Consider the following 25,565-nt stretch of genomic DNA (forward strand, 5'->3'; position numbering starts at 1 on the left):
CTATATTGATTAACTCAAATGATCTTCACAGGTGCTCCAGTCTTCAGCACAGTACCTGAAAGGTCTTCAGTTCCTGTTCAAAGCTTAATATTGTCCTGCTCCCTGAAACATCGGTGTACCTTGTATCTGTTGTCTGATGATCCTGTACATTCAGTTCCAACCCCTGATCATCTGCAAACATACCCCTGCCTCTTTGCTTTAAGTTACACTGCCTCTGAGTCACTGATCAATTCTATCTTTTCAGGATTAATACTAATCTTAATAACAGTTCCTCAGTTGAAAACAAGCTTGCAATTCCATTCTTTTATAGCTCCTGGGCTATATCTACTTAAAAATACAGCATGTGCACAATTTATGGCAGAGGACCTCTCCTGTGTGCCAAAATGCCCTATACCAACCAGTTGCATCTCTCACACCTTGACATAAATTGCCATTTAGGGGGGTTCATTGTGCCCTAATGCTTGGCACATGGCCACTTCTGAAAGAGTTTGAGCTCCAGACACACCAGACTTCACCCTGGCCTGCTCTCAGGCCAAGTGTTCTTTGACAGGCAGAGTTCCAGTGGCTGTCATGAGATGCGCGCGAGATGAACAGTGCGATTCCAGCAAACCATGAATTGTAAAGACCCAAAGTTTCAGAGGGGAATTTATTGTGTGGGAGCATATCCCAATATATTTTGTTAACCATTCATGAGGATAATAAAAAATAGAAGCTTTTTAAATGACAAAAATATAGTTACATATAGTACAGATTTTCATCTTGCATTGAAGCAGAGCAGTAATAAAATGCTCACTTGTGTTTTTACAGTTAGTTTGCATTGCTTCTCTAGGTTAAGGAACAGCAACTCAAATCTTCCAGTCAGAACCAGTAGTTTCACAGGGTGATCATGAGGGTGAAAGTTCTCTGCATTTTGATATCCTTCACAATAAAGCAGGCATACTGGATCCATCTTGGAACCACATAGATTTCCAGAGGTACCAGCTATACTTGAAACAAGTCACCCTGGCTGCAACTGAAAGATTTTTGTATCAGAATATGCTTTTAGGCCCAGTTCAGAATTGCATCTATGGAATACTCAAGAATGTGCTTAAATCCCATTTGGTTCAAAGGGCTCCAAGTTGATCCTCTGTGACCACCTCATAAGCACTGCACACTGACATGAAGCACTAACCAGCATTTGATTGCACAGGTAAGCTGCTTTCAAGACCACAAAGGATTCAAACATTCTTCAGCACTCCATTTACTTGAGACCTAAATGTGTTCACTGCATGCATACATTTATGTACATACTAGACACGTTTAACACCAGCCCCTCCCTACAATATTATTGCAGTAATTCTTTGCTGGTGTAACAATTTATATACCAAGTTTCACTTAGTTTTCTATAAACATAGAAAAAAACACCTGAAGAGAGCTAGAACAGCTTTCAATCAGTCACTATATTGGCACTGAAAGCTTTATTTTCAAAACTTAAAGCAGCAATATTGAATAAATAGACAGAATGATTGTTTTGTCATCTCCATACAACTGATGGCCTTCATCCAAAACATTAAAATACTGTAGCAAATAGAATAAACATGCATGTTTCAATGTTCTAAAAAAAAAAGGGAATATAAAAGTAACACTTTTGATACTTATTTTAATACAGTACAGACCATTAGAGACTATTTTCTGGAAAAAATATCTGAATACAGTTTGTTATTTACATGGATCATTAAGGCCCAATTTGCTCAAGTTAATGCACGTCAGGAATTTATATGCTTCAAGATAACTCACTAAAATTTATAAGATCAGGTATTTTACTCATTGGATCCCAGTTCACTAAAATAAAGTAATACTCTTCATGCTAAAAACAAGGCAATTATTGCCCCAAGAGGAGATTTTTATTTCACTAAAGGATCTTTCCTGTCTTACCTCACAACAAAAGCAATTTTGCATATTGCTAATGCTAGTGTTAGTTCTCTTCTTCAAGAGCTTCCTTCCAACTTGCTAGGGTGCAGAAAAGCAAGTAATCTCAAAGCTAACAGACCATTTCCAGAAGCAATTCAGGACTTGGGAACCCAAGTCCCACCCAAAGGTAATGGGAAGCAGGTTCCTAGTTGATTTTTCAGAGTGAGACTTGGGTTTCTCCCTTGCACAGGCATTCAGAACATTTATGTTTGCCTTAACCTACTGGCTTTTCAAACTGTCACCATTTTCAACCCCCCTTTTCCCTAACAACATAGCATCACCAGCAAGAATAAACTGTATCCTCATGGATGAGAGAGGTAACACAGTTAATTTCCATTAGTAATAAGTTACAGGAGTTCTCCATATAAACTCCCTGTGCACTGGAAAATAGTGCTTGTGTAGTCAACTATTTAACGCAAGCAAAACACCCCGTTTTTATCATGCTGCCCAGTAAACCATATGGCACTTGTTAAAATTAGTGTGTGTAGCTTCCTTGCTGCTAATGCCCCATAAGCATATTTGAAACACTTCTGAAATGTGTTTTTCTACATTTGTAAAGAAAGAGTGAGGTTCTGCAGTTGATCAGAAGCAAAACTCTTAATGCCATAATGTGAGGAATTTTTATAACTGTAATACATTGTTCAGTTCACATTAATGCAAGGGCATGCCATTTCTTTTTGGTTTATTTACACAGAAGGTGAAAATGCTACAGAACTTCAGCCTGGGTGAAATTTAACAAGAGGAGCATGGTGAGGGGCAAGGGAATTTGTCAGTGTCTCACAAATGACAGGCTTGGGTACTAAAGCCTCTCCTTTGACATAACAGTGGCTGAAGCTACAAACATTTTCCAGGTCACCTTGACATATGCTAAAGTCCTGACAAGGAAGGCCCATTCAGGGATGATGTGGTGGCTTCTCCTGAGCCAGCTCCACGCTGGCCTCTCCCATCAAACAGCTGCTGCAGTCAGCAGGTGCTATTTTTTAACTTAAATGGCAAACTCCTTCCTTGATTCTATTACAAAGCCATAACTCAAGCCCTCCAAAGCTGCTCTTAACCCTTCCATTTAAACCTTTTCCTCCTCCCTTCCTCTTACAGAATAACATGACAGAGAAAGAGAGCAGTTTTTATGATGCAAGAGTCCAATTCAGCTCAGACTGACATCTGTGGGAGATGGAACAGCCAGAGTATGACAAAAACATCAGCTGGGTAAAAGTATGTTGATCTGCCTTAAAAATACTTCACCTCAGCACTGGACTGAAGTTGCAATAGGCTTTTCCTTGTGTTTTCCCCAACCCACATGCAGCATAATTTGGGCCAGACTTTGCAAGGTGCTGAGTGCCTCAGTTCTCTAACATCAAGAGGTGCTGACAATGCAAGATACCCACTGGAAAGGGCCATTTCATTTCTGTAAATTGAACTCACAATGTAAGGCATATATGCTCAAGTACCTTGGACAGATTGTCCCAAAACTATGTATATTTTACTTTCTTTTTTAATATATATATATATATATACACACATTCATTTTTTTAATACAAAGTTATGGGCACAGTGAACATGAGCACAGAGATGTGATAAACAAACAGTAAAATCTGTGAGCACTGCCAAGATTCCTCAGGTAGGAACATCTCATTTTCCAGTTTGCTCACAAAGGAAAATAAAAATAATAAAAAAAAGACCTGATAAGTTAAACAGTAAAAATTCAGAGCTCATTTGGAAAGGTCCTTTATATATTCACAACCTTATCTGGTGCTGTTAGTCTAAATACAGCAGCATTTTTAGAATATATGATGCCATTAATAAGTCAAAAAGGAAAAAAAAATGCATTAAACACTCAAGAGTCCTTCATCTTCTATTATATCTTATAAAACTTCCACTTGTCAGGAAGCTCCTTTTTTTAAAAAAGGAAACTTCATGTAACATTTATCTGCATGTCAGTAAACCAACACAAGAGGATGCCAGGAGTTAAGAATTCTTAAGTATTTTCTATGGCAAAAAGACTAACGTTTCCTACCAGTGGCAAAATCCTGATCCTCTCAAGGGCATCCAGAGTTCTGTCGTTCTGGCACTAACTGAAGTGCAGGTATTCTACACAGTGGCTAAAGCATGGTGACCCCTCTTCACCTCAAGGTGGGGATGAGGATATGAGTTGCTCTTAGAGCAGGAAATCTGAATGCAGCTGGGTAAAGCCCATCCCTTCTCTAATTCATCCACGAGGATGGGTTATACCTCCTAACGTATATGGTGTGTCCCAATGATGCCAGTAACTTTCTCTACAAACTCAGGGTCCACTCCAGCAATCTAATTTCAAAGCCTGTACCCAAAATGCTGTTTGGTAGTGTCTTACTTTCTGCATAAAAGCCATTCTGTCTAATCCTTGCTCAGCTCTGATTGTATTTGAGTGACATCAATATATGATAAAATTCTGTTTTCATGTGCTTTATAAAAAATTACTACCAAACCTGTGCATTTCCTGTTTGTAAGCTTTATACACTGTAAGCGACTGAGCAGCAATACATTTTCCAAAGGGACTAAATGTCAGTCATTTAAGACTGGGGACCAGGAATGAAATCCTGGCCCCAACTCAGGTCAGGGGACTCTGCCAGTTTTCTTCCTTCCACAAAACATGAATGAATTCTGGAAGGTGATACTCATTTGTTTTGTGGGTGTTTGTTGGTCTTTTTTTCTCCCCCAACAGCAAGACTTACCGCAAAACAAGAACACTGCAATGGCTAGTGGAACAAAAAAAGTACAAAATCACACACAGTGAAAGCTTCCTACTTTCTTTTGGTAAGATATATGAAGACAGCTTCTTATGTTGCTCTTTTCTCAAAAGGCATATACAATGTGGCAAAATATTTCAAATATACATTCTATATAATAAAATATCATCTAACTAGTGCATCCTCAATCATATACTGGAAATACTTTTACCAAGCCAAGGTTTCAATTCCATAAATCTTTTGAACACTAGGTGCTTCATTCAAGGCAGATTCAACGGCAAGTAAATCCCACAAGCTCACTTTTCAAGCCTTAGAAGGTAGCTATGGATGGAACATGACATAATATGACCCACAACAGAAATTAACAGAGTCAGTGGTGAGAAACCGTTTTAATGGTTCGGTACGCCACAGAACTCTGCACTGCAAATCATTGTACTTGATCAAACGGTGGATGTTTGTACTCGCAGACTAAAGTCACCTTGTCAGACTGACATACAGCCATACATGATTATTCACAAGTTAAAAATAAAAATATAAAAGGTCAACATTCACACGTCCATTGATTAAAGGGAATAAATTAAACCTCAGGAAAGTTGCATACGTGATCTCCTTCACCCTCAGTCTTTTATTTATGCCTATACAAGGAACAATACTTTCCCAAACACTTCTGAAGTGGCAAAAACAAATGAAGGTTTTTGCACTCTATCTGTGTTGACAGCAAGGTCATCCTTGCCAAGTATGAATCGAGACAGTTGCTCTGTCTCTTTAGCATCAGTGCACAGGGTATGGCTCCAAGTGGTGTGTTGGAGGAAGAAGAGAAACTAATACGGTGGCTTAGCAAAGAAACAAAACAAAAAGGAAAAAAATCTTCTTCCATTCATCATTGGCAGAACAAAACAAAAGTGTATCTTGTCCAGGGTACCTTGCTAGGTCCTCTCCATAAGAGGTATGTACTGTCATACGTAAATGCCCTCCGGGTTAAAACCAGATGACAGGGGATTCTGTAGAATCCGAAGGTTACTGGGGAGTTGCCTCGATGAGCCAGGGCGCTTCAGTGACCCAGACTGAAATGTTGGCTCTGTGTAAGAAAAAGGGCAATTAGAAAAGTCCTCACCAAGGTGGTGTCTCTAGAACACTTCTTTCTGCCTGGTGTAGTGTGGGCTTAGTCCGGCACAGAAATATTACATACCATATACAACAACAAAGTCAAATGCCTGACTGGGACGTGATGAGATCCAAGATGCACACTTCTTACTCGCTTCAAAACAGCAGGATACCCCTGCACAATATAACTGCCCTCCCAGGAGGAACATGCACACCGATACATGCTATACATCTACACAGTAACATGCAGAAAGTGCTTGAGCCTATATGTCACTCACAGCTTGAGCTTCCTGCCCACTTAAAAGAGAAAGTTCATGCAAGCACTGACTTTCAAAGGCCTGGCTGCTTCCTCCCCCCACCTCCTTACCCTCCCAATGACTTTCAGTTAGAAAGTTTTCTAAAAGAAAGGACAGAACCAGCTAAGGAGAATGCTGAGAGAAACAGGCACCTTGCAAGCAGGCACTGGATAAGCACAAGACAGCAGAGGCTGAGCCATGCACCAACAGAGTTTCTGCTTGTGCCACAGTTCTGACACGCATTCAACGTGCTCCCATGCTCCTGTTTGGGAAATTCTGAATTTAGATGTGGGCATGTGCAGAACACGCTGATCTCACTAGAGGCAAAGTTAGTCTGCACATGCTGTAACAGTCATATGCACAGGACTTCTGGATGGCGGGCAGCCCAGCTGGATTAGCTCTTATTCCCATATGGCTGCTGTCTGGGATTTCTTGAGATCCAGGTGCATTCTTTTTTCTACACATCCCACTAGAAGAAGATGATCCCAGATGAACAGCAATGTCAGGCATGCAATCATTCTGCGTGCCAGCTTATGTGTGTGCAGCCATAGCAGCCACACTTGAAATCTACTGGCCTAATGGATTACTGATGGGTCAAATGCATGCCAACGCACAGCAGGACAGAAGTTATCTACATACTGTGCTGTATTTATAGCTTGCTAAACCCTTGAAATGAAAAGAAGTATTTGACACTGTGCTTTTCTTAGTATTTTACTAGCTTCTTTGTTAACAAAGCAGAAACTTCATGCATGAGTGCTAGCATTAAGGCAGCAGGTAAACGCACTGCCATCCCCTTCCCCACCAACCAAAAACATTCTGAGTGCTGCACCTCTCTCGAGCTCCACATGTGGGGCTTCCACCTCAACAGGGTCTGCTGGAAGCACCGTGACCTTCGTTCCTGTTTGCTGGATGAACTGTTGCAGGTTAACCTGTCGCAGCTCCTTTGTCAGTTGCTCCAGTTCTTGCTCCCTGTCCTGCCAGGAAAGAAAACATCTATTTAGCAGCAGTGGATAGTGCATTAAAACAGCTTTTCAAGACTGTATGCAATTGGGCAACTAACACTTCTGCTTTTGATGAGAAAGCCTCTTATTTTTAAATATAGGTGCAAATGAAAGAGTTGAAAGGTATTTTACACTCATAATTTTTTCCCCCTAATTATCTTGTGTAAACAGAATTATACACAAACTCACACTACGACTAGGGGAGAATAGCTTTGTAGATCTGATCTAGGAACAGGTCCCTGATAACACAGCCCTCATCCACTTTAAGCTTGTAGTAAGTTACAGTTGAGGCTGAATTCAACAGTAAGAAAATCAACACAATTGATCTGAATTAGGACCTTTTAAATGTCAATCGCTTTGCCACTGATGTGTTTGACCTGTTCAGTCAATGCACATCATGCAGTTGGCCTCAGCTTCCTGTGATACACTTGTGTTCCCATTCACTGGCTACGAGCTTTTGCAGAAACTGGACTGAGAAATGGAAGCCAAGTCCCCTCCAGATTTCAAGACAATTCTACAGAAAAACTCTGCAATTTACTTTAGGCCCATGAGACTTTAAAGCTGGGCACCTGGACACAGGAAATTCTTAACTGTCTGTACTTACTATAACTCCAGGCTTTATGAGATTGTTACAAAGTTGACACTGAAAGGAATTGGTTTGTTTTTTAGGTCAGAATCACTGAAATACCCAGGTTAACAGAACTAACATTATAACTTGGTTTCCACATTACTCCGCTTCCACAGGAAATAAGTTAAAAAATGTTAACTATCACTCCAAATCTTACAGGTTTAAGCTCCAATTTAGTAACTAATTGTGAAACTTCAGTGAAATCTTTTACCTGAAGAAAGGGGGGGGATATTTTTGTTTGTTTGTTTTTGCCCTTTTCTGCTGTTGTTTTGGGGTTTTTTTTCCTTTTTCTTTAAGTCTTTGTCTAAAAGCAGGGAGAGCAAAGTGCTGCTTCTGATCCTTAACTGAACACAGCCTCATACTGCTGGAAAGTAATGTTACTGAGGTGCTAGAGAAAAGGAATGAAAGAGAAGAGGTAGCACAAATTACTAGAGATTTCTCCCAAGATACTAATAATGCTGCCTTCCTGGTTTTAGTGCTTAAAAGCTACTGAATTTAACAGGAACTTTCCCAAGAAAGCAAAACCCTGGCCCATGAAAATAACTAAAGCCATAAAGATTTTGAACTCTATCATAGCCCCACTGTGTGTTACTGAGGATAGGGTAAGATATATAAAGAGGACTTCATGCTTTCTGTTAGTGCAAATCCTTAAGCGCAGTGTGCCTGGAAACTTGAGACAGATAAATAAGGCCAAAACTACATACAGTTTTCATCCATTTTGCTTTGGATTTTTTCCCCTCCTCATTTAGTAAAACCAGTTTATACTGCCATGTTTTTAGGTATTCAGAATAAGGATAAAAAATCCCTTAACATTTTACTGGCAGAATTGCCTTATTGCAGCACTGTGGGACATCATAACTGTGAGTGCCAGGAATACAGCAACAATCGCAACTCAAACTGATATGTGGTGCCTCAGTCCTATCTTATGTGGCACATTAAAATCCCAGAAGCTGTGATCTTTCCTTCATCTCATTCAGTACAGCTGGACTTCCATTTACATTTATTTTTTGTGCTCTAACACAAGTTCCAGGTGACACCATTAACTTTAGCAAGGAAGCACAGACCGGATTCTCTTTTGACACACGTGAGCCACAAATGCCTGAGGTGTAGAGAAAATAAAATCCTGAACAACAGCAAGTCACCCAGTAAAGAGAAGATGCTATTCTTTAACACAAAAGACCTGTAAGCTAACACTTTAGCTCTACATCTGTCTACCCAGGTGCTGCTTTTGGACTGTTCTTTTTAATGCATCTATTTTGGTGGCAGACAAATCTAGCAAGAATCAGATGTTTAGCCTCAGGGAAGGCTGTGATGGTGTAAATTTCCCTGAAATTCAACAATATGAAGCACTGGAGTTGCCAAGACCTAGGACTTATGTCTATCCCCAAATACAGGGGTTTGAAGACAAATGCTTGTAAAGGCATTAGGCTGAGAGCACTTACTATGTTCCTGTTTAACACCCAGCAGTACAACAATCTCCTGCAAACCTTCAGTGCTCACACAGGAGGTATTATTTGTCTGAGGTGCAGGGCAGGGTGGGCAGTTAGATGCACTGCCGTGGGTGCAGCTGTATTTCCCTTTGGCTCTGGTGTTTCTCACTCACGGACTGCTGCACAGTGATGACAGGTGTCGAGTGATTTCTCAGAGGTCACCAGGCAGTCAGGGAATGGTAGCAAACCAAAGCCATGACTGGTGGGAAAGAAACTTGAGCCAGCATGTAAATAAATGGAAGGTGTTGGGGCACTCAGTACTAACCCTGCAGGCCACCCTGCAATGGTCAGGAACACATCCACCAAACATCTGCTGGTTTATCTTGAGACAAAGAACTAACTACGGCTTTTTTCTCAGGTGGTTTGAAGGAGCAAAATACACACAGGTGAAATCAAAACTGTCTGCTCTTAAACAAAAAGAATCTGAAATGCAATTTGAAAATGAGGGCAATGATTTCTATCTTTTATCCCAATTCCCTGTGGAAACTTGCTCATGTTTTCTCCAAATCTGTGCAAAAGAAATTTGTTACAGCTATGCCTTTGGCTTTTCTTTCACTATGAATAAAAAAGACAGCCTTACCTGTAACCGTTTGGTAGCTTGGCCCAAAGACCGTTCTACAGCTTTAATGCCATTTTCCAGCCTCAGGCTCTGCTGACCCTGAATATCAATTTCACCCTTCACCTTCTCAATCTTCTCCTTGACCTCTTCTTCATTCACCTGGGACTCCTGAACTTCCCGCTGCAACTTCTCCGCTTCAAGGCCACTTTCCATGTTGTGGATCTGAGACACGTAGTCCTTCAGCTTGCTCTCGCACTCCAGGATCCTCTGCCTCATCTCCTGCAGCTGCTCCTTCAGTTGTTTCTCATTCTCCTGTTCAATCTGCAGCTCGTTTTCCCAGAACTCTTCCTCTTCAATCTCCACTTCGTTCCTTTTGATCTTCTGCTCTAGTTTGAGGATTTCTTCTTCCAGGCTGGAATTATACTTCTGTTCCCAGTATCGGATCTCGGCTTCATTGGACTCCAGCTGTTTCTCGATGCACTGGAGCTTCTCTGTCTGCAGGTGGATCAATTTCTTCAACTCATCCGCTGTCGTTTTACAGTTGTTGAGCACCTTTTGCTTGAACTCAGACTCCTTGCTCTTCCCAAAGATGTCCATTAACCCTTTGGCCCCTCCGGTGAAGGTCAGAGACTTCCTTTTCGGCTCCCTCCTCTTCATGGCTTTGTCTCCAGGCGGCCTCAGCTTGGCGAGGGGCGGCAAGCTCTGCCGGTACAGCGTCCTCTCGGGGATGCGGGCCGCGCAGTCCGAGGTGGGCCGCTCGCTGAGCGAGGGTCCGGTGCGGCGGAGGATGAGCTGCACATCGCTCGCGTACTGACCCCACTTGTTCAGCGACACGATGGGGTTCTCGTGGGGCGCCAGGTGCCGCTCCGTGTCCCTCCATTTCTCGATGAGCGTGTACCTCCCGGTGCGGCCTGCGGGGGCAACGGCAGCCGTCAGCGCGGCGGACGCCAGGGGGCGCTGCCGCACAGCGCGGACGGGTACCTCAGAGGCGCTGAGGCACCGACCGCTCCCCCCGAGCTGGGCATGGGGCTGCCCGGTGCTTGTTCCTGCCGTGAGGTAAACCCTCACGGGCCGAGGGGTTCCTTACAACCGTCCTCGGGTAAACCCTCCCCGCACAGCGCAGACACGGAACAAGCGAGTACCGGGTGAAGCTGCGTGGCTCCGGGGTCTCTTTCACGTGTGGGCACTGAAATGAAAGCGGTGCTGACAGCAAAGAAATACACGGAATATACATCCCTACAGGAGGAAAGTAATAGGAAAAGTTCTGCATCTTTCACAGAGTCACATATCAAAATCAGAATTTGGAGACAACGTTTGCTTTTGAACAGTACCACCAGTCAGAGAGGCAACTGTGACTGCCTGAGCCTCAGCTCACCATCTAGTGCCCCCGGTCAGGTTCGACACTGGAGGAAGCCATCCCAGGCCCCAGAAGCATTACAGCCGCTCACGGGGCCGCGGCAGCTCTGCTGACCTGACAACCTTCACGGAGCAGAACACGGGACTGCTGAGAGCGGCAGGAGCTGCCTGAGCTGGGACTGAGCAACCTGGTCTGTGCACTGACTCCTTCACCCATAACAGGGGTGCCCTGCCTTCAGGGGGAGCTTGAGTCCTTTAGTGACTGTCGGGATGTTCTCTGACCGCTGCATTGACATCTAGCTGTACAATGAACGCAGTATGGTTTGCTTTTGGGGTAGGAGGAAGTACAACTTACATTTATGGCTTCGTTTGTGCTGCTACTAAACATATCTAAAAATTGAATCAGCAGTCTTTTTCCACTGACACCCTTTATGGGATGCTTTGAATGCTACATAAATACAGCATCTGAGGTTTTCCACTGTATTTTTCCTAAAGACTCTTACTACTCTGAGATAAAGCATTCTCCAAAAGGAAATGAGTTTCCCTTATTGTGAAAGGAACTTCACTTAAAAGATCCAACACTGTACAAAAAGATGTGAAAGATCAACTGCTTTTAAAGCATATGATCCTGATAAATTTCTGAACAGCTCCACAACTGACATTAACCTTAAAAAGACCATTAGCTATTTTAATGCATTACATACATCAATTTCCATGATAGATCATAATTCAAATGAAGATTTATTTCAGCACAGAAATGCCAACAAAACCTGTCATACATGCAGCTACGGTGTGGAGGAGTTAGAATAAATATCAGTGGTAAACCATTTGATGCATTTTCTTTCCTTACACCACTCACCCAAACACCACACTTCTCCCCAAAGACCAAAAATACCCTAATCTCAGGTTGGAGATCTGCCTCTGGCTTCCAACCACAGCACCTGCATGGATTCCCCACCTCAAACTTGTAGGAGACAAGCTCCACCACGGTGATTAATGCACAGTGCGCCCCCCTAAAACCTGATATTGTCAGACCAGCCTTATAAAGAGTTCCCCGGGATATTACTACTGTATTGGAAATGGGTCTTCTGGTCTCACTTTCTCACACTTAGAAATTAGCTCCCAATAGAAAGAACAACGACAAAAAATCAGCTGTTCAGGCAACACCAAGAGAACAGGCTGCTTTGGCTCATAGTGGAGCAAGGTAGCTGGCCAAGTAAGAGACCAAAATGTCCATGTTCATTTCCAAGTTAGAGGTGAGAGCTGGAGGAGAAGATGAAGATCTGACTGACAGCAATCAGCAAAACAAGGCAAGCAGCATGAGAATAGCAATCCACTACCCCAATGCCCTGTAAATAAATGACTTGAGGTAAGCAGTGAGAGAAAAAAAAGAGGAGAAAAAAAGTAACAGCATACCAACATGCTTGGCCAACACTCTCAGAAACAGATTAAGGTTTATTACAATAAAGTACTTCAAAACCAAACTGACTATGCCAAGATACAGAGTCAGAGATTTTTGCCAACCCACAATATTGTTCATTGATCCATGAAGATTTATAGTTTGTAGTAGGCATCAGTGTTGTTATAGGAAAAATAAATCTAGTCCTGCTTGCCATAGCATACTAACAATAAAATCTCAGAGAAGAAAGATGGGAGTAAAACATACTGCAGAACCCAGGACAAAGGCTGCACTTCACCACTCTACTTTGTTAATCTTAAAAGCTTTTGGCTTTCAGCTTGTAATCATGGTAATGATACTAATGTTCTTCTTGTATCAGAAACAGCCAAGTTCAAAGCCTTGAAATTGTAAACAAGAGTTCATACCACTAGGGGAGTGATCAGTGTGCACCTTCTTCTCACTTTGCTATTAAATGCACTACTTAGATGACATTTAACAAGAGGCAAAGAAAAAGGAAAAGAAAGAGAGAAACAGGAGGGGAGAGGGAGTAAAACTAACAATCTCAACCAAACTTAAATTCAGGAATTAAGCAAAACACTTGCAAAGAACTGTTTCCATCTTAGCTTAGGGTTCCAAATCAGCATGCTGTTCTAAACAATGACCTCAGCACTCAAGATCCACATAAAAGAAAGTGTTTTGTAGAAGTAATACTTCCATAGTTCAATTACCACACCTGGAGCTCAGTGCTGGTCTAAACCAAAGCTGTCCTTGTCTGAAATCATAACTTAGGTTTTGTGTGTTCAGCCTACGTATGATGCAGATTAACATTACCTGGACAACCACAACTGTGATGTTTGTTTGCATTAGAAGGGATTAATTCACAAATGAAAGGGAGACTGACTTAATTCAAAACTAATGACAGAATATTTCAGAACACAGGCATCCTTGTAACAAACAGCTGGTTTGATGTGCTACCACTGGAAGGAGAAAGCAGCTTGCTTGGGCTGTTGACAAAGAACAGTTCAACACCTGCGTGCTGCTTCTTGTCTTGTACGTTGCCTATAAGCTTTCTAAAACAAGAGACTGTTTGTGCTCCTACAGCACCTGGCAGAACTCAGTCCTACCTCATTCATGCAAACTGTATCATTTCAAAAATTAGTTACTGTTATATTCATGTAATGTGCCCCTTATCAGCAACGCATGGCACTCATTAAACCATAGTGTGCTTTTCACAGCTGCTTACTGAACACATTGAATCTCATGCAGATTTATTAAGTACTTCCAGGTAAAGTTGGATGAGCAGTTAAGCAGCCAGTTCAGGGAGCTGCCAAAGCACAGCTTTAGTTATTGTAGTGATGTTCACAATGGGCATATGCCTTGTCAGTGGATCCCTTACAACATCTGAAATCAAGCTTTTCTTTCAGAATATGTCAAGACTAGCACATACCAGACTTTTTTTTTCCTTTTTTTAATACTTCTATCAAAGCCTTGCACTTAGGAGAATGGTAGAGAAAACAATGCAGCTAGCCCAGAGCAAGCACCAGCAGTGCTGTGTTCCCTGGTTCTATCTTCAGAAAACAACAGTTCAGGAGTTGGACAAAGCACAGAGCCTTTACATCCCCTTCACAAGTCAGTTTCTTCTCATTAATACTCTGTGCTGACCCACTGACCGTGTAATGATCCCCCCCATGGACCATATAATATTACCATCACAAAACAAGCATCAAGAATTTGTGTCTATTTGTATCCATTTTGCAAGACAGCAAATGACAAGCTAAAACAGAAGTAGGTATATATTTATATATATAAAGCACACTGCACAAAGAGCCAGTGCCAAGGTTAACAGGTCAAATTCACACCCACAGCTACCTAACCATACAAACTTACCACAGGCTCTATTAATGCAGGGACATTCAAAACAATCTTTCACTTTAAAAGTGAGAAAGAGGTAAAAAAAGGAACACTGATGTCCTCATAGCCTACAACTAGCTGTCGCAAGTGGTTTGAACCTGGTTCTAATGCCACCACTTACCACTTAATCCCTGAGACATTCAAGAGCTAACTACAGCCAACATCCTGGGTCAGCCACTGCTCTGCTCTATGACCAAAGAGAAAGCTCTGGGCCTCAGTGCTTATGTCATGTGCCCAACCACTATAGTCTTAGCCTGGGATTGATGTAATTTGGTAATTTAAACACAGATTCCATTACAGTGAATGGTGATTAAACTAATGAAATATAGGAACAAGGTAAGTGAACTTTTTTTTTAAGACTCTCAAGAGGTAGACTTTTAAATTACACTTCATGAAGGCAGTAGGATCTATATAACTATTATTCACTTTAAGCTTCTCTGTGTGCTCTAGTATTTGCAGCTGACACAGTAGACATGAGTGGCTGCCTCTGCTGCAAAAAGTCAAAATGAATCTCCAAAGGGAAGAAGCAGTAGCAGTGTTTCTCACGCAACACTTTTGGCAGAACTGTAACCTGAGAGCTCATCGATACTGGTTTTCAGAACAGGAAAGATTTATCCCTTTTCTCCCTCCCCAGAGTGCAACATCCTTTACATTCAAAGGGACAGGGACTACATTTTTGGTTTTGCATGCAGGTAGCAGGATACACCATTTAAAACCATCTCTAAGCCCGATCTTTCAGGTCAGGCTACAGACAAGTTTATTTCAGGCACCAAGATCCATCTTTTCATTGTTTCTCATGCTACACAGCCAGGATCTGCAGCAGTGCGTCAGTGCACGCAGGTGAGTCACTGCCCTGATCTGTGGCGTTCTGGACAACCTTAAATAAATACCCCCCCCCAAAAAAAAAAACCAAGTCTGTATGTGAGGCAGAAGTTTTAAGATGGACAAGCTAAAAGGGAAGATGTACTAGTGCTGCTCTTGGAGCTCAATCTGAATTAGCATCCCAAACTCACAACAGTGCACAGTAAGAACATACATACAGTTGCCTGTCTGTGCACAGGTTTCCACAGGGGTAAAGCCAGGCGTGGCAATACATGCTTAAGCCAAACCCAGACTGGGCAGAGCTGTGGAGCCACTGACAAATGCAATACCTCTCCAGTTTGGATACAGCATTTTCACCCACTTGGTTTCCTCGATACGGCTCTCCATAGAGAGAAATAATTGTACATGGGTAAAATCTTGTAAGAACTCTTAACATGTGGAACAGTGTGAGAGAAAATGTTCTGCCTTAACCAAAGGAGCAACAGCATTAACTCCCGAATCTTTAACAGCACCAACAGAAAAGTAATTGCTGGCAATCTGAATAAACCAAGTATGAATTGAACTCAGTATCTTTGATACATGAAGCTGACATTTCATTCGTTATGTGATACTTAACATCCATAGCAATTAAGAAAATAATTCTAGCTACCTGAGAACTCATTATATACACAGAAAAGGTTAAGAGTAATAAAGCCTTCAAGATAGAATCACAGAATCATTGAATGGTTTCAGTTGGAAGGGACCTTAAAGATCATACAGTTCCAATCCCCTGCCATGGGCAGGGACACCTTCCACTAGACCACATTGCTCAAGACCGCATCCAACCTGGCCTTGAACACTGCCAGGTATGGGCAATCCACAACTTCCTTGGGCAGTCTGTTCCAGGGCCTCACCACCCTCACAGTAAAGAATAGATGTTAGTGTTTGCATTACTCAGATTTCTTCACTGATGCCATATTTTGCACTTGCATGTATGTATACCATAGAAAAAGATGAGAATCAGTGTAGGAGTCCAGTCCTAGGAAAACATGCCCATAGAGATAAATAGACTTAAGTGCAATCACAGCTAGGGTCTCCTTAGTTCACCAGGTACAACTGTGCTCAAGATGTCTTTACCAGGACTGAAGTCTTAGCTTATTACTATCACCCTTTCAGTCAGAATGAAAAGGCATACAACAGTTTCTCACAACCTGACAAAAGAAAGCACTTAAGAATAGTCTGATACATTCAACTGCCCTCGTCTAAGCACCCTGAGGTACTGCACTTATTTTAGACCCACTCTCTGAACAGGTAAAACAATGCAGAGGAACCGTTTGGCTGAGGTTGAACAGCAAGATGTGGCAAAGCTGATCAAGCAGCTTAGGTCTCTGCTGCACATGGCACTGCTGTGCTAGACGTACCACACCATTAAATGGGACAACAAATCCTCTCATTCAACCACCGTGCCTCTCAGCAAGGTTACTGTCACGAGGTTTCTGAACCAGAAAGTCTTTATGATCACTCCATGGGATCACCACAGCACGCAGCTTTCTTATACCTACTATCCCTCTTAATGTTGCTATTTAAAGCAGCAGAGAATGAAATTCTGGGGTCAAAAATAACACAAGTTTTAAGTGATTCTTAGCAGTAAACTACATGGTTAATGTAGTTTAAATGTTTAAAAACCTTAGTTCATACACAAGAATTGTTCTCTTTTCCTAATCCTCTTCAGACTCATCACTGATTCAATTCAACCTCAGACTCTTTTCTTTCTCTCCAAGTATCTGACAGAAAGCTCTGGCACTTGCTTTAGCAAGTTATATGGAGGAAGGGAAGAACATAAGAGGAGACATCAATAAAGTGGTGTGATTTTTCCAGATACAACTCTGGCTGAGCCTCACAATGCTGTATTGCATGTCTGAAAAAGGATGAACAAATCTGTGCTTTATTTTCATAAATACACCCCATTTATCTTTGAGGAAAAATACTCAACTGCAATAAAAAAGAACCTGACAGCTGCATTTGTTTAATTTTAAGAAGAGACAGCTGTACTCCTTGTTCAGTCAAGTGTTGCTCATATTCTCCTGATACTGTGCTACAGCCAGAAAACCAAAATCCACAGCACTACTTAAAGCAGGTCTGCCATTTTAATTATTTGCCACAGAAAACCGAGGGGAGGGCAGAATGCAAAAGTGCACTTTGGTAAGAAATTCAAGCTTCACAACTGTAGACTGAAATATTCTCTTTCTAGGAAACAACCATGTCATTCTCAGTGTAGAAGGCATACTCGAGTCTCCAGAGGGAAAAAGGAATCGCAACAAGAGCAGTAAAAATCCTCACAGGGGCTGGAACTAGGAGAAAAACACTTCTGAAGAAACAGGAAGAGTGTATTGGTAACCGTGCTATTCATTACCATATCCCTTTAGAAGACTTTTTTCTTAAGCTTTGAATGGAAAACAATCAGTAAAAGCCAATAAAAAGCCCTCAACAAACTATAGTCAAACTACATGGGCTTCAACTATCAGCTAACACAATGAGCTCACCTTCTTCCAGGATACTGTCTGGTTTTCCCCCTCAGTATTACAATGATTTTTTGAGAGGAGCCACTGTGCTCACAGACACTTGACTGTAATAGAAGAAATACTTCATCACGAGGGTGATGAAGCACTGGCACAGGTTGCCCATAGAGGCTGTGGCTGTTCCATCCCTGGCAGTGCTAAAGGCCAGGTTGGACAGGGCTTTGAGCAATCTGGTCTAGTGGAAGATGCCTCTGCCTAAGGCAGGGGGGTTGGAACTGGATGAGCTTTAAAGCTCCTTCTAACCCAAACCATTCTGTGATTCTGTAAGCCCATATACTACTTAGCAAAACAGACTATGACTGGATTCACCAACCATCTCACCATGTATACAATTGAAAAATATCAATACCTTTTGTTTTACTTGGTTTTCAAGTTTCCCAGATTAAGAAGAGGAATCCAAATGAGCAAGCAACGTTTGTATGAAGCCATTTTGGTATGATTTTCACAGAGAAGCTAGTGGACACAGAAGAACAGGCAAAATTTGCTGACAAATGTACATTTTTTAAATAGACGATAATGGATGTGATAAAATCTAGCTCATCTCTCCTGGCAAAAATGGTTTTAAAACAAGACTCATGGCTCTCCATTTAAATTGTATACTGTGGTATATTTTTACTTTTTGGTGAGGGCTCAGTTTCCCATGATGAAATGAGCACTCTTCTTGCTTGTATTTTAAGGTCAAATCTTACATTTTGTAAAATCTGCAAACCACTTGAAGGTGAGGTTTTGTTTGTTTGTCTTTAAAAGTCAGCCCTGGATAAAACCCATAAAAGGTAATATCAAGTGTTCTTCAAGACCCCAGTGGGAGGTGATTTCACTCTTTTGAAACCTGGAACTGCACAGTTTTATGTCTGTCTTGAGCAGAATTTCAGGGACCCTCCTTCCAGCTAAGGCTTTTCTAAGTTAGAGACACAATCAATTACAGTATCCAAAGTTGTATTCAATTGATATTATTCTCACATTTTTAATTATATGCATATATTTTATAAGATTATATATATATATATCTATACATATATTTATATATAAGATTATATTTATATATATTTATATATTATATAAGATTTGTTGGGATAGCTAAAGGAGACAAGTCTCCTTTTTGTTTTAACGAATGAAGTTTAAGATTTAATTGAAACCCTTTAATTTCAAGCCAAATGGCAATAAAAAAACCAAACCCTAATTTGTACAGAAACCTGGAGTAAAATTATTTCCTTTCTGTAAATGATCAAGAGATGGGCAACAGGAAAAGGAGATCCCAGTGCAAGAACAGGTAACATAAATGTTACCATCAGGTGTACAGATCCGAAGGAAGAGACAAGCAGGCCTTTCCACTAGAAGAGTAATGGTGGCAGACACTAGCTGTAAGGAATAGGTCACAGAGCATTAGCCAGGCAAGTTAAAGTGACAAAACTCTGCTGCTGAAGGATTAGACTACACTTTGGGTATGGAGCAGAACCTCCTACAAAAGGGGCACAGCCCAGCATGACTTGCTATTTTTGCTTGGCTAAAATGGCCCTAGAACATAAGTTCCCGTCTCTGCATTAGAAAGAAAAAGAAAGCTGGAAAGTACATAGACGGAAACCTTTTTATTACTCTTATCACAGTGGGAAATCAGAAGACACAGCACTGTGTTTGATCAAGTGACAGCAAATTCCTTGAAATACAAGAGATTCCATTTAAGCATAAGGAAAAACCGCTCTTACTGTGAAGGTAGCTGAATACTGACACAGAAGGCCCACAGAGGTAGTGGAGTCTCCATACCTGGCTATATTCAAACCCTGACCACATTTGGCCCTGAGCAACACTCTCTAGCTGACCTTGCTTTAAGCAGCAGAGTTGGACTACATGATGTTCAGAGGTGCCTTCCAACCACAGCCTGTTCGATAAATATTTGATTTTCCTGTTTCTGAAATACATTGTAAAGCTTTACTTTTCACAGCTCTAGAATGGAGGCACCTCCAGTTTATCCATGAGAAGCTTCTTGAACCACGGATGTCTTATTCCAAGTACCTTTGGCTTGTGCTTTCTTCAGTGGATACAGCTGTAAAATACATTAATTTGCAGATATTCCAGACACTGCACTTCAACACAAGTAATACACCTACTGCAGCTCATATTTCAGGCTCAGTGAAGACGACCACACTGTATGTGTGTGCTGTATTTTTTAAGTCAAAGATCTAGCAATAAACTGAGAGACACGGTAAAACAAAAGGAGCATCTCAAAAACAGACAGACCAACAGACAGACAAAATAATACTGAGTCCTGCTAAGCTATGCGACTGCTGAAGGAGCCAGACTGCAGAGTGGAAAATAAGATCAGAGCCAACCGAGGAAGAAGCCAACTCAGACTGGCTCCTTTCCACCACCAAATGTCAGGTAAGAGCTACAGGGACACATTTTAATAGATTCCCATTCAAATTCTAGTGACAATTATTTTTGGTAAGCTGGTACCTATAGCCAAATCAAAGGAGCAGACATATGGTTGCTTTTCTGATGAATAACCTGACAGAAGGGTTCAGAAAGTCCTATCTGCCAGACATGCAAGTGTTATTTATATAGTGTTTAATATTGTCCTAGCTGCCCCAGTAAGAAACTGAAGCATCATTACTAAAGGTGTTTTCTAAAGAGGTATTTCCCTTAGGAAGGAGTTTCCAAAGTTATCTTAATTTGGCTCTAGTTGCAACTGAAATTTATCTCCATGTGGAACCAGTCACATGCCTCAGATAACTGGTGATGTGTTGCAGAAAAGGAAGTCTGATGAGTTGAGAAAAACTGTGAGCACTTCCAAGGCTCATGGAGTCTTTTCAGAGCTGAGGTTAATAAATGAGGACACATTAAAAACAAAGAGAAGTTACACAGAAGAATATTAAGTTACTGTCTAGAACTTGGAGCTTAGCTTCTTTATTTATTTATTGTGGGAGGAGGCAAAAGAAATAAGATGAAAGAGATTGAAAACAAAGTAAAATCCAGAAGTCTACCACAACCAGTTTAGTTTCTCTATGTAACACTTCTTAATCAGTGCTAGGAACTAATCACGATACCATAATTGTGCCTTGAAAGACCCACAGGCAGAAAATGAGATATGGAAGCAAGCAACTCATAAACTAATTAGCATTAAATGAAAAGCTACAGCTAACACAAGCAGTAAATCAAACTTAATGGTTAACCACCAAATACAAGATTTGAGACATAGTGACTTTCTTTAAATGAAACTTTAAAAGGTATTTGATGGGCACAGATAGAGTACACATGCTAGCATTATGCCCCATCCCCTGAAGATACAAACCAAAAAAGTGCCTGTCTTCTACTCCATCAGATGAAAGTATATGGAAATAACATTCAGAAGCGCACACTTAAACAAGCATCACAAGTTCAGAGAAAAAGACTTCATGCTTACAGGTACAATATCTAGTTGACATTCATGGCCCCAGGTTGGTTTTTATTAGAAAAATCATTATTTTGCAGTTGAGTTAGACTGCTAACACAATCTTGCAAAACTGTTGCAATAGAGAAAACTGCAAAAGCAAACCCCTAATTTATCAATTTAATTTTAGGAAAGACATATATTTTAACATGTAAATTTGAATAGTATGTGAAGTCAATTATACCATTTTAGCAAAGAAATCTGCAATTCAGCATATCACGTACTGAAGAAATGAAGTTGAGGCTTATTCAGGATGCTCTCAGTCACTGAGAAAGATCTGACAAGACTTAAGGAGCCATAAAGATCTTTAAATTTTGTCATGTTTTTGTCCCCACTAAAGTGTTCAGCAAATAGCTAACACTGAGCAAACTTCAAGTTACCCTTTCATTAGTACTGAATCATGTGATGTTCAGGAGTAAGAGGAGAACTTGAACGATCTATTTAATTGATTTACGCTGTTCCCAATATAGCTACAATGTGTATAATTTCAATGAACATCATTAGCTTGTGAAAAGCTATTCTTTTACACTGCTTTTATACTACTTTGGTACTCAAAACATTGACAGCTTAGCTTCTCCTGCAGTACAGGCGGTATTTACAATGACAAATGACAGCATATTATCATCTAGAGAATAAATCTGTACTAAATGAAAGTTTATAGATTTCAAAGTGTTTCTTTTCTTCCTTTTTAATCTCTGTCAGGTTAAAAATGAAATGCTGCAAGTTTACACTGCAAGGTTATCTCATGTTCTACTGAAAGTCAGAGCAACCCCACCTCCCCTTGGTTTGGCTTTGTTAAAACAAGCTTCCCCTCCCACTCCCAGACACCCATCTGACAGTTACTTACCAATAGCCTGAGCAAGGGCTATTACAACTTCCTGGCATGTTGTGACTTCAGTGACCCCACACACGATTCTCTGGACTCCATCCACCCATACTTTGAGCTCCATGGTTCACTAGATCATCCAAGAGCCATGAAGGCAAATGAGTCAAGTCATAGTTGCAGCTGTACCAGAGGTAATGCAGCAGACTTCTCTCAGCAGCTACAAGAGAGAAAGATCTCGATGTTTATAGTGAGGCATTACCAGTTTTAAAAGTTAACAATTCACCTTAACATTTATTGAACAGAAGAAGCAACACCAAACATCCCATGCTTTAGCAATGTTTAGCCAGTCTGTAGACATACCAGAAGTTCCATTACAGCCTATTTCCTAAAATACTAAAAATTATTACAAAAAGAGCACCAAAAAATAGCATTAAATAAACAATTCCAGAGTAAACTCATAACAGTTTCCAGCAACAGGTACCCCTCTTTCTTTATATACTGCCTGGATGTCTCAAGGGACTGGTTATAGATGCTTTCAGTGTTTGTTCAGTAATTTCTAGCAGGTGGTGGCACAAAAAACCAAGGGGAAACATTTTCAATTACAGTCCAACCTTGCTCTGCACACAGAAGCAGCTGAAGGCTCCTAGTCCCACCAATGTATGCATCTAGTCTCAATGCTGGAAAGCCCTGAAAGTAAAGCAACCAGGCAGATTGCTTCTCTCTTTCTCTAAAACAAGGAGATGCATCAGGGAATGTATTGCAGAGGTGGTTTAACCCCTGCTAACATAACACTGTGTTGGTTCTGTACGGAGACACACTGACTAATGTTATCTGAGGTTTTTCCAGAGGCACTGCAATGATACTAAATAAAACAAGCTATACCATATAATCTAGTCGGTACTTGCTTTTGAGTATAGTTCTATAGCCTTTGCTGAAATAACAGCAGTCATAGCAGCTAATACGGTGTGCCAGCTCCCAGATTAACTTTAAAAAGGAAAAATTCCTCAGGTTTGTAAGTAGTGGGAGGGTGGGGGGAAGGTCAGAGGGCTGTTTTTTCTGATACAAAGAAATCCCCTAGGTCCCAAACTCTTCTGCACTGGAATGCCAGAGAAACTTTCAAGCACAGAAATAAAGTTACAAACCTAGAGAGCTAGATTAGGACATAGCAAGCAGCCATATGCCCTCTGCTATCTTGTTACCAACAGTCAAGTTTATCTAATCAAAGTTCATCTAATGCTAGCTTCTAGATTAATTACTGATGGGAACTCCAGTGGGTTTGCTATGAGCTCAGCTTTTCCAAGAGCTGTTTTAATTCTGCACTGGCATCATGGCTCACAAAAGTTCATTTCTAACCGGAACTGCTGAGATGCTGAATTCCAAACATTTCAAAGTATAACCTCCCAAGAATTGTCTCCCTAAAAACATAAAACCTCCCCCCAAAACTGAAACAAAAAATAAACCACCAATAATGATTATTCCTTAGAAACAAATAAACAAAACCAACAAGAAAACCCACCAAACAAAACAGGCCCCTAATGAGATAGCAGAGTTATTTAAGCAGATAGAGGAAAAAGAAATCATGACAATAAGTTAAAAACAGCTCATGTATTCAAGCAATATAATGTGGATAAAATTATAAAACTGAAGACAATATAAGTTTTAAAAATTAAGTACAAGGGAAATGGATAACACAGGACTAAAGTAAAAGAAATCTGAAAGTTATTTAGTGGAGATTAGTAAAGGCAAGCAGGGTAGGATTACACAAGAAACATGGAATCTGATGATCCTGATGGATTGAACAGATTCTGCACATGAAGACAGAAATGGAGCAAGAAAAACTAAGCAAATCCTTAGTACAGTTCATGTTTACAGTCTAATCAGAGCTGCTTCCTGCTGGTGAAGTGAACATCTATTTCTGCATCAAAAAGATGTATCAGTGCAGCCCTCAAGCTAGAGTGAAAAGATTATTTCCCTTCTACAACCAAATGCTTCATTCGGCAGCTGACAAATATTGACACATGATCCAGAAGAAGCACAGATCTGTCCTTGTCAAGCTGTGGCAGTGAGCAGCAGTACACCCCAAAGTCCATTAGAGCCAGAGGGGTCACAGCACATGGAGAGAACAAGCTTTAGTGGAGGAGCACTAAGCAAGGCTGCTGTGAAGTCAGTTCAGCACACATAGCCCAAACTCCCGGTCCAAACATACCCATTTAGAAAACAAAAGAAACATAAGTAAGTTCAAATATGTATGTGAAACCAGACTTCAAACATGCTCCTATAATTAATCAACAAAGAAAGCGACAGGCTTTAAGAATACAGTGTATAGAGAAACTGAGTCTTCTGAAACATGAGTAAGCACCTAAAAACTCAAAGAGGTCAAAGAGTTTTAATAAAACATTTTCCCATGTATAATTAAATACTTTAAAGAAAACTTATCCACACAAGCATACAAATACAGAAACACTTCAAACACGTAACACTGTTTTAATGTACCAAGAAATAAAGCAGAAGTCTTTTACTAGCCTGTAATAGAACAGAGTCTGAGCAAACACCTAATGGGCCCCATCAGTGACCTCCCTTGTTTGTTCCTGGACAAGCTGTCTTCCCACATAAACAGAACTCACATTCCAAGCACAGCCATAAGGAATTTTATTAATTAACTTAATATCTTGCTGAGAGTTGAACAGTTCAGATTTACTGGCACCAACCAAGCCATCTCTCCATGTGACAATGCACACGTCAGCAAAGCATCCAACAGCTCTAATTGTTTTTGTCTGTCAACATCCAAACTATTATCTCATTTTAGCAAGCCAGCAAGTGCATTTTCCCCCCAGTCAGCACACAATGTAGAGTCTTGCTTTCAGTACAGATCAGTTTTGGTCATCTGTTTTCCTACTGTCCATCTTTAAAAAGAGAAATGAAAAATTACTAAAGAGAAGCATCATTTAATAATGAAATATTTGCTGACATTTCTGATTTTGAAAACAACAGTCACCAAAGCGGCAAATGAGCCGAACAAAGTGTCTTTGAAACAGTCTGAGCTCAGGGGAAATGTTCCCATTCATTTCTTACAGGGCAAATAGTTTTAATAGACTAAATAGTGAGAGCGAACCAATAAAATCAGCCTGTGGTACATGCTTCCGTCAGACCAACATACAGGGCTGAATTAAGGGATTGTGTGCCCCACAAGCTCTAACAGAATTCTTTCAAGGACCAAAACCTTATGCAGACTCCAGAAATGTAAGATTAATGTGCTGAAATCAGTGTCTCAGTATAGTTTCTAAGCGAAGCTAATCTAGAATTATTATTAATAATAATAATAATAATAAGTATCTAGGATTGGTTTGGTTTCTAGGATTGTGCAGCAGAAGTTCACAGAGAGGTCTGAAAACCAGAAAACCTCTTGATCTCTCTCTGCTTCCCAACTGTAACTGTATTACACCTTGTTATTAGCATTTGGTTTTTCTTCATATGTATTCAGTTCTTTTTTTGCTGACAGGTAACTCGTGTACCATTAA

The 25,565-nt window shown here is 40.8% G+C and overlaps 1 protein-coding gene across 4 annotated transcripts in view; it reads right to left on the reverse strand.

Moving 5' to 3' along the window:
* Positions 1-1,442: 1,442 nt before the first annotated feature.
* The window catches only part of RASSF8 (Ras association domain family member 8), an 84,814-nt gene continuing 60,691 nt past the window's right edge, over positions 1,443-25,565 (reverse strand). For 3 of the 4 annotated variants that reach the window (XM_034063042.1, XM_034063043.1, XM_034063044.1), the window contains 4 exons: positions 22,069-22,264; positions 9,773-10,662; positions 6,903-7,047; positions 1,443-5,751 (listed from right to left, as the gene is read on the reverse strand). In XM_034063042.1, the coding sequence (XP_033918933.1) occupies positions 5,630-5,751; positions 6,903-7,047; positions 9,773-10,662; positions 22,069-22,171 (1,260 nt within the window). In that variant the 5' untranslated portion in view covers positions 22,172-22,264 and the 3' untranslated portion in view covers positions 1,443-5,629. Of the gene's footprint in view, positions 5,752-6,902; positions 7,048-9,772; positions 10,663-22,068; positions 22,265-23,917; positions 23,939-25,565 lie in introns of those variants that run through there. The other variant, XM_034063045.1, reaches the window with a different exon arrangement.

This window comes from Melopsittacus undulatus, chromosome 5, assembly GCF_012275295.1.
Source record: "Melopsittacus undulatus isolate bMelUnd1 chromosome 5, bMelUnd1.mat.Z, whole genome shotgun sequence".
Classification (NCBI taxonomy): domain Eukaryota; kingdom Metazoa; phylum Chordata; class Aves; order Psittaciformes; family Psittaculidae; genus Melopsittacus; species Melopsittacus undulatus.